This window comes from Poecile atricapillus, chromosome 4, assembly GCF_030490865.1.
Source record: "Poecile atricapillus isolate bPoeAtr1 chromosome 4, bPoeAtr1.hap1, whole genome shotgun sequence".
In the NCBI taxonomy this organism is placed as follows: domain Eukaryota; kingdom Metazoa; phylum Chordata; class Aves; order Passeriformes; family Paridae; genus Poecile; species Poecile atricapillus.
In genome coordinates, this window is record NC_081252.1 from 18,458,810 (window position 1) to 18,481,345 (window position 22,536).

At 38.4% G+C, this 22,536-nt stretch overlaps 1 protein-coding gene across 4 annotated transcripts in view; it reads right to left on the reverse strand.

Annotated features, from left to right (window-relative positions):
• ARHGAP10 (Rho GTPase activating protein 10) overlaps window positions 1-22,536 on the reverse strand; it is a 352,903-nt gene that overhangs the window by 236,813 nt on the left and 93,554 nt on the right. For all 4 annotated transcript variants that reach the window (XR_009277693.1, XR_009277692.1, XR_009277694.1 and 1 more), the window contains exon 19: window positions 12,072-12,222. Coding sequence is in view for 1 of the 4 variants with exons in the window: in XM_058839199.1 (XP_058695182.1) it covers window positions 12,072-12,222 (151 nt within the window). In the remaining 3 variants the exon portion in view is untranslated. The remainder of the gene's footprint in view (window positions 1-12,071; window positions 12,223-22,536) is intronic.

Consider the following 22,536-nt stretch of genomic DNA (forward strand, 5'->3'; position numbering starts at 1 on the left):
AGGCAATTCTGCATAACTGCAAATACAGATGACTAGTGGAAATCTAGCACATTTTCATGATTAAAAACAATATATGCTCCAAATCTAAGTCTTCAAAATATAGGGTCATTGCTATGACTCCAACAGCACAAAGATCTCACCCTGTATGTCAGTGCCAAAAGTTCTGCTAACTTCAGAAATTATAGTAATTCCTGTACATGGCAGAGGCCACAGAAATGTGTCTCATTATCTCTTCATTCAGCTTAATAACCTGCTTTTGATTAATACCTGTCTCACAGTGGGGTCAAACTACATCTTCCAAATAGTCATTGTCTGAAAACATCAGTAGATGATAAAGGGAATGAAGAATCAATTGGTTACTAATTAACAGACTTGCCAACGAATGCATGTACCTTCACTTTTTTAGGCCTTATTTTCAAGCATGACCCATGTAATATGCACTACTAATTATTATATTACCTCTCAAATCAGGTTTTTGTGCTGTGTGACAGTATTTCAATGATCTCCTTTTTAGGTTTAACACAATCTCTTACTGGCAGGGATTTTGCAGCTTTGGAATCATATACCTGTTTTATAAAGCTGTTAAAATTTCCCACTGCTCTCTCTGAAGAGGCTACATCAGATGTGATTCTATGGGGTTTTGTTGTGGTTCCATCAGAATGACATTAAACATTAATTCCACCACTTACTCCTGCTCATCAGCCCTGTTTGTACATCCAGGGCTGGCACTTGTTTTTGCCATGAATTTAAATTAATAATATGATGAGCTGATTGGCCTCTATGACCAACAGACCTAGCAGAGTCACTGTTCCCAAGGATGTGCTCCTTTCTGTAATCCTGGGCTATGTTTTTCCTCTAAAATCCATGCATTTGTTTCTCAATACAACCACGTTTATTTTGTTTGAATGGGTGCAGCTTAGCACACAACCACAACTCCTACTGCCTGTCATTATTTGCAATTCTCCTAACTTTGTCCCATGTGCAAATATATTGTCAAACATTTGTATTTACCTTTCTAAATACTGCTACTCTATCAGCATTCCTCCAGTTGCATCAAACTTCTTCAGCAAGCTGCAAGACGTTTTAAAATTTAACATTGCCAAGCTATGCAACTCCATGACCAGCGATCTTTTTTTTTCCAGATATGTTAGGTGACTTTGCATTATTCAAAATATTCACCTAGCAACAGACCTACCTGTCAACTTCTCTGCTTGATTACACATCGATTATCATAAATAAGTTCTTTTTGACACTTGCTCAAAACTTGTGACATACATTGACTTCTAGCCATTTCCTCTTTTCCCACCCCACTGCCTTTTTCCTGTAGTTTGCTTTGTAGAACCAGTAAAGACCCTAAGCTGCTGGAGACCTCCCTTTTAAGTTTTGACATTGTTTGTCTCTTAAAGTTCATGTTGAGGACGTTGCTGGAACTGAATCAGCTTTATGGGTTTTCTTTTACCTCAGAAGTCAGGGGCTCCTAATATCAGACTATAGTCTAGTATTTTTTACTGTTTCTCTCCTCTCACTCCTCTTTATCTCCAGCATTGTTCTCCAGTGAGCAGAATTGTCAGGTCTCCCACTCCTATGAAAATGCTGACTGCCACATTGGACTGACAAGTCCCTTCGAAGAGGAGCTCCAGAAACTTCCTATTCTTCTTTCCTACAATCTGAATTTTAATAAGCTCTTACCTTATAAAACATGCAAGATGTGATTGCCTTTAAATCTCATTTATATTATTCTTTGAGCATACAGTCTGGTGTTCTTGGTGCCTTCACCTTCTCCTTCTAAAAATGTCAATCCCCCTCCTTTTTCTCTCTTATTACACTCAGTTTTTGGGTGCCAAAGAGTGCCTGAACAGATGAAGGACACGAAGGTTCTCAGTACAAAAGCAGTAAGTCTGTATGACATCTCACAAATTTCTGTCAACATTCCAGCCATCAACTCTTCACCTTTCCTTCGTCATATTTGTGGGAAGGCTCTGAGTGCCTTCAGCTTGGCCATCTTTCTAGAGCTGCCGTCAAGCTGCTTCTACAATTCATGTCCCCATCCTACACAAATAGGTGTAAGATCCAATTTTACCCTCAAGAGAGTTAAAAACTTGTTTCGCATTCTCACCACCTTTTGCAGACTATTTAAATTTTTTGACTGCTTGGATCCTTTTAAACTGTCATGTAAATTATCTTCTTGTTTCACTGATCTAATCACAACACACATCCAAGCCTTTGAACTTTCACTGTGCCTCTGCAACAGACACCCTCTGCTCTGCCTTTCTGGCTGTTCATAGTTCAGACCAGCCCCATCTAGAAAATAATAAATATCTTAGGTTGATACTAACAATTTACTGGTGTGTCTAGCTCGTACTACTAACCCCTCAGCTTCTAAATCAAATATCCCTCCTCCTTCCCTGCCTCATGTCAACCTTTCTCATAATAACAGATACCCCCGAAATACCAGCACAGACTAAGACCTAACTCATATCCAGCTTTTCTCTAGCAAAAAAAACCCCTCAATTCCTTTTTCCTTTTATCTGGAAGAGCCACAGATAGTTAAGGCTCTCAGACCCTCCTTACCAGAAATCTGAACTAAGCTTCTACCTAACTGAGCATGACATGTCTCCCCACTGCCTTTTTTTTATTCCTTTTTCCATCTGGCTAGTCTAAGAATATTTTTTGTTGGCATCCAAAGTTGAAAAAAAAACCTGAAATACTTTGGCAGTGTCAATAATCAGATCCTTACTTTACTCTGAGAATTCTAAATAAGAAAAAAGCATTTGTATTAAGAACCATGAAAAGCAGAGAATTAACACTATCAGTTACTTAAGTGACAGTTTTCTTCCAACTTCAGCTTAAGTAAACTGATAAATTACATTCTTTAATGTGAAAAGCAAGACTAATCTTTAATGTCAACCGTACAATCAATGTCTATAGTTTAAGGGTAACCAGAGAATGAAAACAGTTTATGAAAGAGAATTTTTCTGGAGTAAATGAGGAATATGTGACTGCTTCTGTTGAGATACACAGAATACACCAAACAGAACTATCATATATGTTTTAAATGGTCATTGCATAGACAAATCATGGTACAGTAAGAGGATAAAAATCCATCTCAACTTTGACACAGAGTCATAGACAAGGGATGATGGGGACAATTACTGAAGAGAGTAGGCTAAAAATGCTGCAAAATCCCTGTTGCCAGCTTCAAGCCTGCCATTTTCTGCATCACAAGGTGGAAGAAGCAGCAGCTGCACTCCTGTGCAGTCACCCATCCTCCCCCATCAGCACCACAGCTGCATTCCGCTCTGCAACAACATTCGTTCCCCATAAATAGCTAACTTCCCACAGTAATACAGAAGTTCAACCAAGCAGAAAGTAGCTTTGCTCTTACATTCATTTGTGGGTATCTACTATATTTTCATTTTAACAGGAATCTCATAGATCAGGGATAGAGAAGAAATATTGGTATCATAAATATCCTTCATCAAGCAAGTACTTAGTTCCAAGTGTTAGATTTTCTGCATGTACAGAAAACAGACAGAAAACCCATAACCAAATTTCCTCACACAGTTAATAAATCTTTAAACGATCCCATGAAACCATGTACCAACTATTCTGGAAAGGATTCAGCCATTCCTGGAAAGCCAGAAGTAATTTCACTGGGGAAAGTTTTCTTTGATAGTTATCAGAGGACTCTGCAGTCAAGAAGAGCCTTTTCTAGATGCAGGGCTGCACCCTTTATTCAACTATTTAAAGTACCATTCATCTTGTGGTAAATCACACCAAAAACCAGGTGAACTCAGACATTCTTCTACTTCAAACTTTTTTAAAGTTTTCTTAATTAATGAAGCCAAGTCATCTGTTTCTCAATAAATTAAGAAACCATGTACTTTCATTTGTCATGCCACTAAAACTAGTCAATTGTTTATTACCTCCATATCACAGAAATTACCCTTTTTAAACACGTTTCCAAATCAAGGTGAAAGCTTGATTGAAAGCTAATAGTGACCTATTATTTGGTTTAAAAAGTAACCATAGTGAATTCTAAAACTAAACAAGAGAGTTATTTCACTGCTCCTGAATAATGGCTATTTTGGAGGTCGGATTCTTGTAAATACTTAGAAAAATAGATTTGTATTACCACATTCCATTATCCAAAAGCTCATTCATAACCCCCGCGCGTAGCAAATCCTACACACTGCAGCCCCGCCCTGGTATGCAGTTAGTTCTTACATAAATTTAGGTATCATAGACTCATCCAGCCTCAAGACAGCAGAGCAAATGGACAGCAGACAATCCACATTCCCATCAGTTTCATGCTGTCACACACAACACATGCAGCAAGAATCAGATCCCTGCGCCAACTACTTTTTTCTCTCAGACAAAATAATTAACACAATTATTCAAGCTGACTACAGTTTTTTCCTAGATAAAGATCAACTTTGATATATTTTTAAAACATGTGCATGTAGTAGCATGTGCATGTTAAGCACAAAGTAGCTTTCCTGTAGAAAGGTTGTTTTTCCCAACTCCATAATGGTTCAAATACATCAGGAAAAGGAGGAAGCTGTGCTAGACAAGAATTTGCCTCATGACTAAATGATGCAACTCAAGATTTGTAGCCAAAAGGGCCACAAGGTGTTTGAGCAGGGGTTAGGAAAGGGGAAAGAAATGTGCTCATATGCAAGTTACTTAGGGGCAAGTAGAGTTTGGGGACCATCATCCTGTTTTGGCCTCCTCCTTTTTGATTTTTTCATCCATTTTTAAAATACAAAGTTCAATTTTAGATCTTTCTAGAGATACACTTACCTGGTATCATTAAACAATTAACATGTAAAAATTAAGCAATTATTTCAAAAAATATCCCCCTTACTGCATGTCATTTCTCAAAATTCAGAAGAAATACTGCTTGGATAATTCTACATCAATAAAATCCAAAACACACATAGGCTTTTGCTGAGCAAGCTAGAAGTAAAATGGGTAAAGAATCCAAATTTGTTCGCCAAGCTGTGGAAAAACAGTTCAAGACAGTCACAGATACAACGTTGGTATGTTAATTATATCACATAATTAAATTTTGAAACACAACAGAAATCAGATACAAGCATGCAGAGGACTTCCTCTTTTGATTTATGTACACCATGATAACAAGAACAGTATCTAAACTCAAAGATTACTCATTTTTACCAGAGTTGGCTTGGCAGGAAACCACACATGATCTCCAGCCTTACCAGGCTGGCCAGGTGCCAACCAATTTCATGCCTGAAAAACACAACAATGAACTGAAGCTACTTCCTGAAAACCCTGACAAATAGTAAGATAAACAGACTGTCCCACTGCTTTTGTATTTTTTTTTTGTAGCATTGAGTGTGGGTTTCCACCAGTCCAGGCAACATTAGCCAACAGTCCAACCCTGTACTGAAATATGCAACAGAACAGCTCTAGTCTCATCCCTGACAATGAGTACTGTGAAAAATCAGAGCAAATCAAAAAGGCCTACAGCCACCAGGCCTAAAAGTTCCCTAAGTCAGTAGCACTTCTTAAATACCATCAAAACCTCCAAGTCCATGAAAATATTCTTCTATGCTTCCTTTTCTGTTTTGCTGGTAATTCAGGCACCAATCAGCTGGAAAACATGTCTTCCACCCTCAAATGGTGAGGTGTTCAAAAGCTCTGTCCCTGAGATAACAGACATAACATCATGCTGTTGTCTCCTTTTCTCTTGTATTAAGCTTCCAGTCACTTCCTATGACTTCTTAAAAGAAGTTCCTAACCAATAATTCCACAATTTGGCCAATGACAAAGACTAACTGTTACCATGTTGTGTATATGATGGGTCTCTCACAAGAAAGCCACTCTGAAATATTCTCTCCATGCTGCTGACACCTGGCTGTGCCTCCTTCCTCATTTTGTACACCTCTCTCCTTTTGCCGTAACAGTGACTTCTGTAGAGGCATGGACCAAGCTGGATACCTATGGCTTGTTAAAAAAATTACTGAAAACAAGATAAGCAGCCCTTGGGGGAAGTTTTGTCAGTTGTTTCAATTGAACATCCAGGTGACAGGTTTGTTGATCTCCCCTAAGAACACCTTAAATCTCCCTGTTGGTTCAGCAAGTCGTGAGAACAGCTGGGAAGGAAAGAAGTGACAGTAATGAAATTCACCTTGCACTAAGTGCAACTTTCAAAAGAACAAAACAGAAAATTAGAGAGAAAAGGAGAGCAAATGGGACAAAGACTTTCAGAAGCTAATGAGCAAACAAGAATACATTTTTTTTCTGACTGAATGAAAAACACTGATGGAGTGGGAACAAAACAAGAAGAGGAATATTTTCTAACTTGCATATCAACCTTATACAAAATTCACCAGCTCTCCCCTGCAAGATCTCTGCTATCCTTGTCACCAGTGAAGAGAAGCATGTGAGGAAACCCCTAATTCAGTGCAATGCATGCTCTCATCCATAGGAAGGTGACTGAAGAGCTGAAGAGCTACAAGTCTTTGTTCCACTTACACTCTTGTGTGCCGGGTGAGAGAATTTACTTTTACCAATAGAGGCTGGCCAGGGCACAGCTGGCATGTAGCAAAGATGTCAGTGACTTCCATGCCTGGGATTAATGGCTTTTAGCATGCCAAATTGGCCTTCTTACAGCATTATCTGCCCCTGCATGTCTGTGTGCAGAAGGTAGAGAATTAAAGAGATGAAGGATTATTACAGGAGATCAGATTTTTAATAATGTCTGGCCTCAAGGAAAGACTGACCCACTCTCCTGAATTCACTGTTCCCTCTTTCAATTCAGATTCTAATTTTAAGTCTATTCAAGTTCCCTTCCCGTGCCCCTTGACTCCTGTTGAATGCATGTGTGTGAACACGTGTATGTTTACTTTGAACATTTCTACAGCCCCTAGATTTCATGCACTGAAAGCAGACAAGTACTGGCAATGAAACTAAGACAATTCTCACACTAACCATGAAGATCTGATACACCTCATTCAACAAGATGTAAAACTTAGGAGATGTTTACTACATCATGACACAAACTTGATTTTTTGTAACAGCACAGAAAGTAGACTGCAGCAAAAAGATTGCTCACAGGGATAAAATGTCCAGATAATGTACATTGTGTATGCAAAGTATGGATCAAAATTATTTTGTATCTCAAAAAAAAAAAATAAAAAGCTTCTATGGACCCAAAGCTCTCCAAGCAGAAATCAACTCTCTGACAGGAAAGTAGGACCCACAATTACATGAGAAAAAGCTTTATCTTCACTGGCAGTAGCTCAAAAAGACTTCTAAGACTTTTAACTTTGTATAGCACACGTCCTACTCGGAGCCATCAGGTGGGAAAACCTGTGATGGATCACGCAGAATTGCAGGAACTACTCCTGCAGCAAGATGAAATACCAACTGTCTGAAATTCCACATGGCAAACAGCAGTCATTCTGATCTTCCCCTCATGACTTACACTGGTGCATTTATTTTGTGACAGCATAGCTGTGTTCTACTCAGCTGTTAACAATAGCTTTGTAAGCAAGCGTTGCATGGCCTTATGGCTTTTTGATATGCCTATGTAGCTTCTTTTCTTTCCATTTCCCCTACTATGTGCCAGGTTACAGAAACACTTCCAAGCAGCAGATTCAGAAATAGAAAGAGTTCAAGGCCAGGTTTCACACCTGCAACCTTGCAGTTCTGGGCTGTTTCAGCCCTGAAGACCAGTCTCTAAGTTCAAGGCTTCCTCTAACATCCAGGTTTTCTGTTCAGTAATTCCAAATGAAGTTTATGATTTTTTTACTTGTGTTTTGGTCAGGAAGGGATAAGGGGGGTAGTAGGGAGAGGGAATATTGCTATGCAGCCATTACATGTATCACATTTTACTCTGATAAAGTAATTTAATTGAATGCCACAGTAAGTCATGCAAAGTAATTTATTACCCAGGTTAAGACAGTGTCTCACTCCAATCCCCACAAAAAATTCAAGACCAGCTCCTATTCAACACTAACATACTATTCATAACTGTGCTTCCCTAAATACTTCAAAGGACAATAGAAGTTACCAAAAAGTTTTGAAGGGTTAAATAGCAGTTCTAATTTTATTTGGTTCAGAAGAACCTGTTTTCTAAATCAGTATAAATATAGTATTTCATTTACAGCAGCAGCACCAAGCTATCAGAAACTGCCCACGTGATTCCAGAGGTGGGGGACAGGACACAAATACCGTAAAAAAAGAACAATGCAGCACCCCCTTTGACACTAATGTGCTGTGTCCATGTATGTGCCAAGGAGAAATTTTGGCACCTCGAGGGTATTCAAATAGAATAAGGCATCAGCAGGCCCTGTGGTTTAAGACATATAGTCTGGTTTGTTTAGAAAACAAGTTGTTCGGTAGTTGGACAAAGTGCTACACATGACCCATTTATTGACTCCAGGTGTGACTTATGCAACTTGTGCTGATTCTGCGTTCATCCTGGATGGACTGCATTACACCGCCTACCTTACACAGGACTTTTCTTCCCATATTGCTCTAACAGCCCTGCAAAATTGTTTAATAATCTCCAAGTCTCTGGTGCTGAAAAAACTAAAAAAAGAATGAAACAAACAAGAGAAATCCCAAACCTGTTGCATTTGCTACAAGACAAGAAAGATACATAAAATCTAAATAAAATTGTAAGGGTACAGAATTTTAAATCTGCATTGCCCTCTAGGAGAAATGTAAACAGAGGTCTCCTCTGATATATACCGACTGCCCAAATGAAAAATAAAGACCCAATGACATGTCTAGAACAGGATAAACAACTCCCAGTTCTAGCCAACAGTCTTTCCCTCTCTGCAAAGAAAGAGACAGACAATGAAAAGTCATTAGTACACAGCTAAGACTGTAAGTCACAGGAGTTTGTGCACTGCTATTCACTCTAAAATTCATTCAGATAGAGAGGGGGAAAGAAGAAAGCAATTTTGATTGATTAAAAAAAAAAAATCCCCCAAAAAAACAAATCCCAAATCTTCATTTGGAAGGTTAGAAAACTCTGGAAATGGTCCTAATGTAAATCTCAGACAAATCTGCATTTTGCTGAAACAAGAATTTTGGGTCTAGGCCACATATGAAAGTAGCTCAGAGTTCCCCATTAGGTCCAGTTCTACTTGAGACACTAGGACATCAAAAAACTTCAGAGTGAAAATTTAGTAACTGGCTAACTATAGAGAAAATAAGAAAGAAGTTGAAAGAAAAACAAACAGTATCATCTGTGACTTAAGTTGGTCTTTCAGGAAACAAAGATCCTCATGGTAGTAAATATAATCCTTGAATTGTTTGCAAATAGGTTTAATCACCTAATTGCCATGTACAAGGGAAGGAAAATCTATGCACTATCAGAATTCAGTACAGCTAATTACTGGAAGGCAAAATAAAGATGTAGTGTGTGTTCTTCAGCTATTATAACTATCAATATTTCTACATCTTACAGCCCTTTCTGGGTGGCTGCTGCATACATTTTGTGTGCAGTCAAGAAGCTTCTCGACTGCAAACGTGCTTTTAAAAAGAAAGCTGGCCCGAACCCTGCATTTCCAATTCAAGCAGTGGATTCTGAAGCCTGTTAACTCCCTGGAGCAGCTGATAGCTAAAGACTTGTTTCCGCTTTTCTAACAATTTCCTGGTTTGCATAACAATCCTAAAAGAAACACACTCAAGAAGTTTTCCAGCACAGAGAGATTTTGTCTCCAGCACAGTTCTAGTTTCAAGGCATAGAGAATATTTATATGCAGTTACAATAACTTTAAGGATATATTTGTCTACAAATATATTTACATATAAATATGTATCAGCTACTTGTTTAAAACAAGATTATGATAATTTTGCCATATCCAGGAAATACAAAACACTGGCTTGTGCCTGGTGCTTAACTCATGCCATTGTGAATAAGGGGGGGGCGGGGGGGAGGGAAGGGGTTTAATGTTTAATTTCCTGTTAAAAACACACACAGGATAAAATCTTCCAAAGAGCAGTTATAAAACATGCATTTGTTAGCCAAGAAACTAGGTAAATATGGAATGAAGCCCATTCTATTCCTTCACCCCTCTCTTCAAAGAAGAAAGCAACTGAAGGAGTGTATTTGGAGGCACTGAGCTCTACTCAGGGACTAGATAATTCATGAGCCTGGCTGAGCCACACAGCCTGCAGCCACTGGGGCAGTAGCTGAGAGCATGCAGTGATACAGCAGAGTTCAAGGGACTGCAGCGCTGCATGTGCATGGCACACGTGCCCGAGAGTCATTGTCCCAACTAGTGACCACTGTTCCAACACAGCTGGCTGGCTGAACAAGGAAAAGAGCCATCAGCATGTGGCCAGCAACTACCAACAGCCTGAGGATCCTGCTACCTTTGGTAGTGGCTTTACAGACCACAGAGGGCGTTTTTTCCAGCAGTTATAAGGGGAAATGTTATTGCCAGATCCCACCGAAATTTCAGCCTTCACTCTGGTTTTAATGTGTACCGTGATGTACTGGGCTGTTCTGAAGCTCAGCCCACTACAACTCCCAGACAAGCACCAAAGCTCTGCATGAAATGTAACTATTACAGCCTTTAACAATCCCAGCTCTTTGCCAAGATGCCCAAATTAGACAAGAATATGGACTGCATTTAGGCAAAATAGAATCTTTATAACAGTTTTCAATAGTAACACTGTATTTTTGCCTCCTAGAATGAAAACAACCAAGTGCTTTCTGTCTGTAGTATTTGTGTCAAAATCAACTCCTCAGCGCACACCTTGCTTCATGGAATTGGAGAAGTTGCAGTACTTCTTGCATCCTGCTAGCATTCACATTCAAAATTAGATGTAAATAGCTCTGTGAGTGGCTTCAGTTTTGTTTTGTTTTGTATTTCAAATGAGGATAAATTTATTATTGCAGATGTAGCTTGAGAGCTTTCTTAGCTTTTGGAAGATATTATTGAAATTAACACAGCTTAAGCTTTTTGAGCAGACACACCTTAAACATCTTCTAGTCAAGGCATTTAGTTTCACATTTGATGCAAAAGAAAGACACAGATTATGTATCTCTCTGGAGAATCAAATCCAATGGCAGGAATGCTGAATTTCTTGCTGACTCTTTGCAAAACTGGCTTTGAAACTATAAACAGTTCTGAGTTTATTTCTAAGACCTGCACTTAACAGCTATTGTAGGTATTTGTATTCTTGCCTGATGAACTGAACCACTGTTAACCACCAATTTAGTGACAGCTCACCAGCAGAATCTCTTACAGCTGCATGAGATCAAAACCTTCCTGCATATTTTCACTTGCTGTAACTGGACTTCGTGCCCTGATCCCATGGCTCCTCACGTGAAAATACAATTGGCTAAAATCATTAGGAGAGAGAAAAGGAATAGGGAGGAGAAAAACTGCAACACAAAATGAGCCCTGACTTGCCTCCTCAGTACTGTACATACCCCCAAGCAATGAAATTTCAGGAAAATTATTATGGTTCTAGCCAACATAGAATATATAAGGTTCTATACACCCTTTGTCTCACTGTATGTTGCCACTGCAGACTCCATGTAAAAGGAAGACTTTTTTTTTTTTTTCATTGCTTTTCAGTGGTAAGGGAAGTTGACAATTATTTACTGCTAGTTACAGCAAGGTATTAAAGATTCAAGTGAAGTAGTGGTATTCTCCAGTGCAGTGGTGACCTGAGCCTTTAATCCAGATGAATTTAACTGTAAAGTGCATTAGCTCTTCTCATAAAAGATTTGCTTTAATTTTAGTTCTCTCTCCATTTATCTTATGGCTGTGTAATCTTCAGTAGAGGTCAAAGAGATTTCCCCAAAGAAACAGGAGCTGCTTCTTTTTTAGAGGAGAAAAGCATATTTAAGACAGTCCGTCCTACTTTTAAGCATAAGTCACAGGACAGTACTCCCCTGCTGTCCTCTTTCTATAGCTCTCCTCGCTTCTTTGCATGTTCCTAAGCAATGAAACCAGTGTGCATGTGCATCCACACATGTATACAAATGAAACATGAAGTGAAAACACCTCCTGGAGATAGGATACACAGCCCATCTGATGCAAGGAATGAAATTATTACTAACATCTTACCATCTTCCAACTCCAGGCAGAGATTGTAAACAGCCAGAGGCCTCTTAATACGCTGTCCTTGTCTTCTTGACTGCCTTGGTGGGGCATTTGGAGGAGATACTGACATAGAGATTGGCTCAGGGAAAGTAGCATCAGGCAGGGTTTTGAAAATCTGCAATCAAGAACACAAAGGGTGTTAATTATTTATCATGAAGAGCAACCTGTGCAATGCAACTGTAAACCATTATCAAACAACATTTGTTTTGGATTTCATTCAAAGCAGACAGGAGCCAAAAAATCCATTCCTTCAAGTTTGGGAGTATGCTGTGGGTTTTTAATGAGTGCCTTTAAAATAAATAAATAAATAGATAGATAGATAAATATAATATGGAAATAACCAAGAGCACTGTCTACACATTAACCAAGCTGCCAATCAGTTAATTCAAACACAAAACATTTGCAGCCACACTTACCAGCTAGGATGGAGGGGAAGGAGAAAACGAAGGATATGAACTTAGGAACTAGTAACCAATATGCTTTATAGGTTTACCTAGAACCTGAAATTTTTCCAGAATACCCATTTTAATTTTCAAAGCTTGTGATATCATGATATCAGCCGTTTTAATTAAAGAAACACCACACTCTTGAAGAGAGCAAAGGGAAAATTTTGTTGGACAGGGGTTTTTAGTGAGAAATACCATAGTAACAAACCATGTGAGAATTTGTTCTGTTAACTATTGCATATTGAGAAATTATATATTAAATTAATAATAAATCCATTTTATTATTTATTTTATTTATTCTTTAATTAATATTACATTAATAATAAATAAATAAATTATTAAAAATATTAAATACTGACATTCACAAGGATGCATATAAAAAGGATTGCAGTTTCTGTCATCATTTTATCTTTTGAATCATGACCACCAGCATATCACCACTCCACACAGAGTACCATGTCATTTCTCTGTGAATTAACCAACAGCATAGATTCACTGTACCCGATAGCACTTTAACTGTCACACAAAGGGGACAGTAACAGTGCTGATTTACTACTAGAAATTATCAGTGTGCTGGCATGCAATTTACCAGCAACCCTCTACAAGTGATCACAGCATGAACAAATTGGTTTCATACGTATTTCAGCAAAGACAAAGCAGCAGATAAAGAAAAACACAAACAAGAGCTGTGTAAGAAAACTCCTGTGTCTGTACAGCACCTCACAGCAATGCAACACAGTGATATAACAAGACATAATGAAACAGTGTGTGATGTTCTCGTACTCTGCAACTTTATAATATTGAGTATGAGGATACGTGGTAAAGAAGAGAGCTGTAGTCAATATTTGAAGGGGAAGCTTTTTATGAAGTAGAAATTCATGCAGAAACTATAACAGGACAACACAGATAACATTTTTGGATAATAAATGTGCCAGGTGCAGTATGACACTAAAAGTCAGACAGGTGAGAAATAATACCATAAGCATCCTGCAGTAAGGCACTCAAAACACAGTGTTAAAGTAATAGAAACCCTAAATGCCATCATATCCTGGCCTGCTAACCTTAAATATTAACGTGTAGAAAGATGACCCAGGATTCCATGCATTGACTTATAGCCACTTAATCATCACTTTTGTACTGGCAGGTAAAAGACTGTGCTGGTACAAAATAATCAGGAGAGCACATACTCCACAAAAACAGTGGAATCATATTCCAAAAACTGGGCAGCAGTAGGCCACAGAAACCCATGCATGGTGCACACAGGAAAGATCCAGTGGAAACATTACCTTCCTTCCCAGTAAGTGAATGCTGCCATGGGTGAGGTAAAAATGCTGTAATTTGAAGTTCCCCATCCCAGCATTAGGAAAACTGTCTCCCCCTCCACATGCCTACGAACAAGGGACTACGAGAGAGCGCCAAAATTGCCACTCTCTAAAAACAAAATGTTTACAAAGAAGAGAGGAAGCTGTCCAACCTGGTTCTCCCCAGCGCAGACAAAGCAGCACTCTCAGGCAGTGACAAAGCTCTAGTTGTGCTCAGAGTTCTAAAGCCATTTCTTAAAACATGATGCAATATATAATAGTGAAATCTAACGCGCACCTCCATGGCACTTGGCTAACAGTACCACACTGCCCCCTTATGTGTAAATACAAGGCTAGATTGAGCAGGTTTAGGGATAAATATTTGCTTCTGCAATATTCAAAGGTACCAAAACTTGAAATGCCATCTTTTCCATGGACTAAGCATTGCATTTGGGCTCTCTGGCAAACAACTCTGCCAAGAGGTTTCAGCATGTTGTTTACTATGTCACATTCCACAGCTGTGTTTATTGCTACAGGCTTCTCTACGGATCTCTGCTAAAATTAATGATGGTTGGTGAGAAGAACAAGTATTTCCCAGGAGTACTTCGTAAGAGATGAGCTTTCTTGTATACTTCTAGGTGACTTGCACAGGTAGCAGAGAAGTTCTTCAGTGTTTTTCACTTGTCTCTCACAAATATTGCAATATACTCTTCCAAAACTATTAGCATGAGAAACTAAGAGTCACAAAGGCAAAAGAAAAAAAGACTGCTCTTTCAAGCAGCTCATGGTTGCGTTCATCCCTACTTTGGTATCTTTTTTGGTCTTCTTAGTAGGAAAATAAAATCTAGTTCATCCCTAACTAGACATTTTTGAGCAGCAGCAATCTCTTTCTGTTGCAGGCAAAAGCCTCAGCTCATACTACAGTTTTGCAAAGAGCATCTGAAAACCAAGCAGAACATCAACCTCCATCTTCAGAAGTGCACATACAGCATTCAGCTTACCTTTCCTGCCTTATTTTCACTTATATAGACAAATGTGTTTCATCATGACTTGGATATTTTAATCCTGCACTGACAGAAGCCTGGTCTGCCTGAGAATGAGGGGATGGAGACCTGCTTTATTTAAGCTGTGGGGAAAAAAGTTGGTTTTGGTTTTATTCAAATTTCCTTCTAACCTTATTAACTATTTAAACATCACTGAAGTATAAATGTTTCATGGCTAATAAAATATGCCAGCTGTGAGTGACCTGCTGTCAGAAGCCCAATGCATGCACACAGAGAACTGAATTCGACATCACACACACAATACGAGCACCTGAAATGGCCCCAGCAGCGCTGTGTGCTGCCTGACTTGCACAAAAGCCTGGGAGCAAGTTCAGGAGCAAGCCCTGCACTAGAAGCAGGTGTTGTCAGATGCATGGCAAGGCAACCATACATATCCAACTGGAGGGAAACTCTCCTAAGGAAAAACAGATTGGAATGTGCTATTTAAGAGATGATTGTTCTGCTATTCAAAAAGCCACGCTCCCTTTAAAGTCAGATCTACCACTATCACTCATCTAGACTGCAGAAGTCATCACAGCTTAGACTGATTCCTGTAATAAAGAGTGAAGTATGCTCATTGAATTACATCATTCTAGAAGTGATAAAAATATACTTAGCCAACCTCAAAGTTTAAAGATTTCATGGTCACGTCCAGCATTAACACGTTTTGAGACTGTGGTTTTCGAGACTATCAGTTCCCTACAATTTAGTTCTCAAAAGCACTAGCATCCTGCTATTGACCTACCTGGGAGTAAACTCTGAAGCTAAGTGTAACAATTTACACTTGGGAGAAGACTAATATATGTAGCACTCAAAATTTTAATCCAGCAACAAATCCCTCAGTCAGTCCCAGTTAGTCCAATACAGTAAATGGCTCTTTAAGTCTGATCTTATATGAAAGCAGAATTTCAAAGTACACACTGAATGAAACAGAGGATGAATCTCTGAATCTGCAGTGTAAAAGTTACAACAGAAAAGATGAAGCTCTAGTGGAGCAATTTAAAACTCTGGTAAGTCTGACCTATTTCTCTCTATGTAGGAGTATAAAATGGATGCTTTACAAGGCTAAACAAACCACAAACCATCTTGGGCATACAGCACTAATAACAGCTCTGTCTAGAGCAGTGAGCCCAAGATCATCCCTACGTATAACCATTCCAATTCCTAAATCTGTGTCCCACAAAGCCTATGGCAGCGTTTCTTGAGAGTAATGAGCCAAATTCAACATATTATCACACTGTATTCTACCAGCAGATCCACATGGCAGCAGCCCAAGGAATTTTGCCAGATTCCCCTTAATCTGCAACAACAGTGTTGGACTCTAGATCCTGAAATCTCACGAGAGCTTATTTTAGATATTCAAAAAAACCCATGGCTGGGAGGATTTAATTTGGCCTATTCCACAAGTTTATGACTAGATGTATAGCTGTACATGGAAATGTAGATTAGATTCTGTTCTACAAGAGAATACTGATCTGTTCATTCTGGTCTCAAGCAGAACTAATTAATGAATTTCAGTATGTTTGCCAGGAATCACTTTAGGAATAGACCCAGCCATCAGGTCATCTCTGTCTGCTTTGTTTCACTGGGGTAATTAAAATTTCCTCTAAAAATCAGTGGGAAGCAAACAGCAAGGACAGAGTGGGATGAAAAAGAGGGGAGAAAAAACTGGAGGCTTAGTAATAGAGCTAATGAGGACAAACTTATAAAAAATCAGCTTAAAGCTGTGCCATGATTTTGTTGCAAGACAAAGCCCCTATCACTCTCATTACACCAACCACCCAGAACATGCATCTGTCTCCTTGGAATACACAAACACAAACCAAAGCACCAGAAGTCACTGTGTAATGCAAAGGAAGCTAGAACATGCAAGGTCATTCCAAATTCTCTGGAATTCCACTAGCAGGATAGGCTCCACTAATAGATTCATACGTTGTAGAGAGTATTTCTCAAGAGAAGCACAATATAAGTTTCTATCTGGGCAATTTCCCTTCAATGCCAATGTGATTTGCCATTGTTAAATAAAAGATACAAACACAGATACTTCCACTAATGTTCACTGAGTAATATAAAATACCATCCAGCTATGGCACATATACTGCTCTCCCCTTGCACATTTTACCCCTATGGTACCCCTGCATTTCCATGACAACTGGCTATAATAGATGCTGGTCAAAGAATATCTGATACATTAGCAATTAATGGGATAGTGCAACAGGAGCTTATCACCATGGTCTTTCTTTGACTTAGCTTCTTTTCAATGTAATGCAAGCCCAATTCAGGTTAAACACAGCAATCTGCACAAAACCAAAAATTATATATTTATATTAGAGACACAAAAAATTTATATTAGAGACTAAAAGAAAGGCCAACTGTCTTTGTGGTTCACAGTGTGCTCTTAACTCAGATAAATTTTAAATTTTTTTTCCTCATAGGGTAATGAAGACAGTGGTCATATCCTGCTTTTTGCCATTTTCTGAAACCAAAGCAACAATGTCTTTTATGTCAAATTACAATTTTTCTGTAGATATAAGCATTTCAGAAATTGCAAGGTGAAAATAAGCATCCTAAAACACTACTACAGTAGTTCAGCTGCTAATTATAACTACTAACCACTAATTGTACACTAATTGTAATCCATTTTTTAACAGTAAAAACCACATTCAATAACATGAAATATAGGGGGTTTTATTCCCTATTTGAAGGGATTACAGAAGCTAATTTGACTTATTAAAAGTTTAATCATAACAGAAGTTACAAAATATCAACTTCTAGAGAGCTAGGACAAAAGTTTTATTTCAAAACTGATTTCTGCACCAATTCTACCAATTTTATAAAACTTCCAGAGTACTGAAATCTTTTAAAAAATGATCCTTTGTTATTGTAGTTTCTTACTGGTTCACATTTTTACTTTACTATGGACAATGCTAGATCAACATGCTTCATTCCTGGTTTTAGTCAAAATTATCTATTTCTTTTTCTTGTTCAAAACCACAATTCAATAAATAAAAACTACATGCACTAGGAATTCTTGGTATCTAAACAGAATCTGTATTCAATGCGTAAAATACAATTAAAGTTGATTACTTCTAAAATTCATATTCAGTATTTTTAAAATGTTTGCAAAATTCTCCAAGAAAAAATATCAACAACTTCATCAGAATTCTTAAATAGCTTACCTCCCAAAGGTTATCATCGTGTCCACTCCAGGTGTGCCTGCCTCAAATTAGTTATCCTGACTTTTGCACTTCAACATTTACACACTGTAAAATATGACATGCTGTGAACTACTCTCTGTGAGATTGCACAAGACATAGATTTTCTGAGGCTTTGGATTTTGAGGATTGAATTCCACTACAAACCACAAAATACCTTTATACATTATTTACAATCATTATATTGGGGGCTGGGGGGGTAGAATCAGATCCAGAGCTGAAAACTACCTGTGGCTCAGTCTCTAGAGGGCCACCAACCAGAAAGCATCAATAATGCTCTTGATGCTGCCTGGCACACACGGCTGAATTACAGTGCAACATTGGATGCAGCCTGGAAAGTAACCAGGTATAAGTCAAAATGAGAAACAGGAAATATCCTTGGCCGTGAGCCAAACCACAAAGCTCTCTAAATAAATAAATTACAATTGAATCCATCCAAGACAGCCTTTTCTTCATTGCAAAGATATCATTTGCCGAGCCCATCTGCCTGGCAGCCAGACCACCCCTAACTAAATGAAACATTGCTTATAGGGATTTGTGGACACTGTGAGTCTCAATCTCCTTCTGACTGGAACATCTGCTATCTGCTCTTCTTATACAAGAACAACTACAGATCTGGATTGGAAATTTCAGACAGGGAAGTTTCAGACAGACCTGACGTATCAGTAGACTCTAATAGTCACTCATTTGCCCTGATTGCCTTGAACTGTGTAGTTCAAGTTTTGAGATGTAATGAATAAACTAAAAAGCCTGCAAAACACAACACTACAGTCTGGAGAAAGCTGAGAAGGAGGGGGGAAAAAAAGAAAACCATACCAAGGTTAAAAACGCGTGTCCTTTGATTGCTCACGAATTATGAGTTTGTTGAGTCAGCCCTTCTAAAAGAAGCACTCCTGACACAAAGGCTGCAGCTTCCACCGTATCACATAGCGCTCCACCTTTTAACAAGTCATGAGAAGAACACTCCTGATGGCAGCCCATTCACTGCTATCAACCTATCCATTTTAGCCGTGGAGGGAAATGCGAGTTAACCACACACCAGGCTGGGGATACCTCCACGTTTGTCCACTGCACCAGCAAGGAACAGCACGTTCACTTCTGTGCTCACCTGCTACGACTCACACCAAGGAGAGTATTCTAAAAAGGTTATCCTTCCCTGTTACACATAACAGTGTATCTTGTTTAGTTACAGAAACTACTTAAAATAGCAGAGAAATGCCTTAAAATTGAAGGACTGAACAGTCAATCTAATTACCTTGATTTCTAATGCATGACAAACTCCTCAAAGGAAAACAATGCAGAAGGAGAATGTTTGCATGCATTTTCTTTTATAAAGAGTGTGAGAAGTCCCAAGAGCATGAAAGATGGCATTTGGAAAACTAAGTCAAGACCCATAAAAAACAACAACTATGGCCAAACACAGCCTAGGTAACATTGATCTCCCCTTCCTTTGTAATAAATATATAAACATATATATACATGTGCATATATAGACAAAAACACCACATATATACATATCTTTTCTACTGCAGATTTTATGAACAGATAATATAATTAATTGAGGATAAAACCCCACATTTGACCCCCACCACACTGTCATCAAGCAAAGCATCAGAATAAAATTACGATCTTCAAGATCATTGCAAATGACATGGTTCCAACCATAGCCAACTACACAGCCTCGCCAGGATTTTCTTTTTCACAGATATCCTTGCTGCCTTTACAAGGATTTATACCATCACTGCTTTTTTGAGTATTTTCTGCTCATTGTCTTTGTTAAAATACTTTTTTTACCTTGCATTATGACCATAGGCTCTTTGTAAGCAAAGAACACACTGACTGTTCTACTGTATGTCCAAATAAAATATTGATAGTTTATTAGTGCAAGTAGCATGCACTTGAAAATATTGGAAATAAAAGTATTTTCAGCTGACTGCCACATATTTTTAATACAAAAATCTGTTTAATGGTTTGAAATACACTAGCACTCCTGGTAAGGCAAAAGCTTATTGGAATTCTAAAGAGTACATACAGAAAACATGATGTCACACAGTTTCTCCATAAGAATTTACTTTTTAAACTTTTAAGAAGCATAATAACTTGTCCCCCTCTTCATGCCACTTGCAATATTTTATAGACTATTTTCTTTTACTAGCAAGATTTTACTTAAGAACATCCATTTCAGCAGTCTCCATAAGGACTTCTCCCTTGCCTCCTCCTCCACACATGCAAGCACAGCACCCTGACCATCAAGACCAAGAAGCAAATATTAGTCAGCTGAATTCTACTCCTTTATCGTCCTTTACTTAGGAACATTGCCTGTGGGCAGCAGAAGATATCTATCACTTCGAAACTTTGTATGAAGTAGAGGGAAGTTTCCCCAAATTAACTATAAATAAGGTAGGCAAATCAAGAAGTCAGAAATCTATGTACTAGGTACCATGTATTTGTAGTACAGCATCTCAGCAGGTCTCTTCCACTCCTGAGATCACAACTTTTGTTTCGATTTTCTTTATTAATATAATCTCTTTTCTCACAGTGCATGTTTTGTTTCTCTTAGACCAGTCTAGCAGCATACTAATCCAGGTATTGATCCAGACTGCTTCTAATATCATCAACTGCAGTCACAAATGTGCGCAGAGATTTGATATTCAGTCTTCTTACTATGCATAGACCACATTCAGAAAACTGAAGTCTTTTAAACAAAAAAAAAAAAAAAAATTGCAGTCAATTTACCATCACATGTGTGTCTCACACAGAAGGGCTTTCTGCTATCCACAGGGCAGAGAAAGGATTTAAAGACTCACTCACACTACAGTGGAACAAAAGAGCTGCTCTGGCTCCTACCAGAATTTCTTTGTTGTGTCTGTTGCCCCTTCTGCTTGAGACTCAGCTAATGATTAAGGAATGCAATTAGAATAAAGTTCAGGAGCAGTTTAAATGACACTTCTGATTAGTTACATGCCTCAAGTTAAGCACGTGCTGAATACCCTCCTGAATACCCTCACCTGTTTTTACCACAAACTCTGTGCTAATGGAGATGTTTTAATGTCATTTTTTCCCTCCTCCAAGTCCAACATTTGTTGACTTGAGAAACATTCAGCTTGTGGAGGTTTCAAATTGCTGTACCACAGCAAACCACCATAATTACACTGCATTGCCTCTTGGTCCTCCTTTGCAGCCAAAGGCAAAGCAACAGGAAAGCTGAAACATGCCCACTTTAGTACTTCTCATGTGTCCCTTCAGTGGGCCTTCAAAAGATCTGCTCTGCTGCCAAAACACAGTCTTAAATTTACATGGTGGCATGGCATTCCACCCTAAAGCATTTACCTGCAATAGAACAGCTGGATTGCCAAGGGGAGACTGCTGCTTCATGCTCTAAAACAAACAACTGACTTCACCCACTTCCATTCCTTCTGTCTCACGAATATTGCATGTATTATGCACTGTAATACGTTTTAAGACAAGATTTTTCAAGGATTACTACATGAGGCTGATGTTGGCTTAAGAGCTCAGTAGTATTAAATTCTTCTCTTCCCTTTTTAGTTTAAAAAAGAAATCATGAAAGTCCCCAAAGTACAAAAAAAACAGTATTTCATTAAAAAAAATTCCCCTTAAAACTGTTCTGAACAAATTAAAGCTAAGCCAAAGACTTTTTGTCTAAAATATGTAAAAATCTTACCCCATTATAGAAAGATTGATAAAAAAAAAAGGTATCTGCCCTATAAATAAGAACTACTGAGCTTTTCAGCATGATTGTCTTTGAGATAATTTTGCCCATAGGTGGTTTGAATTTAAGAAAAGGGTATCTTTTACGAAGCCCATTCCCTTTCCTCAGATTCTGGCCTTCCAGTCTCCAGAAGGAACTTCTGTCTAGCCCCTTGCTTTTTTCCTTCTAATTTTCTTTCATTGTAATTTTCATCTTTCTGTTTTTATAATCTTGCTATTTGTACTCACTATTCTTTCCTCCCCCACACACTGGTTTAAATATTCCAGTCCCACTGAGATTTTTATTCCAACCTCCTCCCTCATCTTCTTACATTTCTTAGGCTTTTTTTATCCTGGTGCCTTTTTTTTCCTTCTTAAAATAATGTTCAGGGAATTGAGAAACCAAAATGGCTCGCATTACCACTGAGGCATCTCTAAATGGCAAATAAATAACCCCTTTGAATAGTGACATTCACTCCAACAACATGCCAAAACATTTTAACAAACAGAAAGATAAACATCTGCAAGCTCTTCATGCTGCCATGGCATGGACCACACTTCTTCCTCACCACAAGTCAGAAAAAAGATCAGAAGAGCTGTAATGTCCAAGATTTCCAATCTATTAAGCCCACTGGAAGAAAAAAATTAATTGAAAGACTTGAAACTCATTTGGAGGAGACAAAGAAGAGAAATCAAAACCTTTCTTTCTGGGCCAA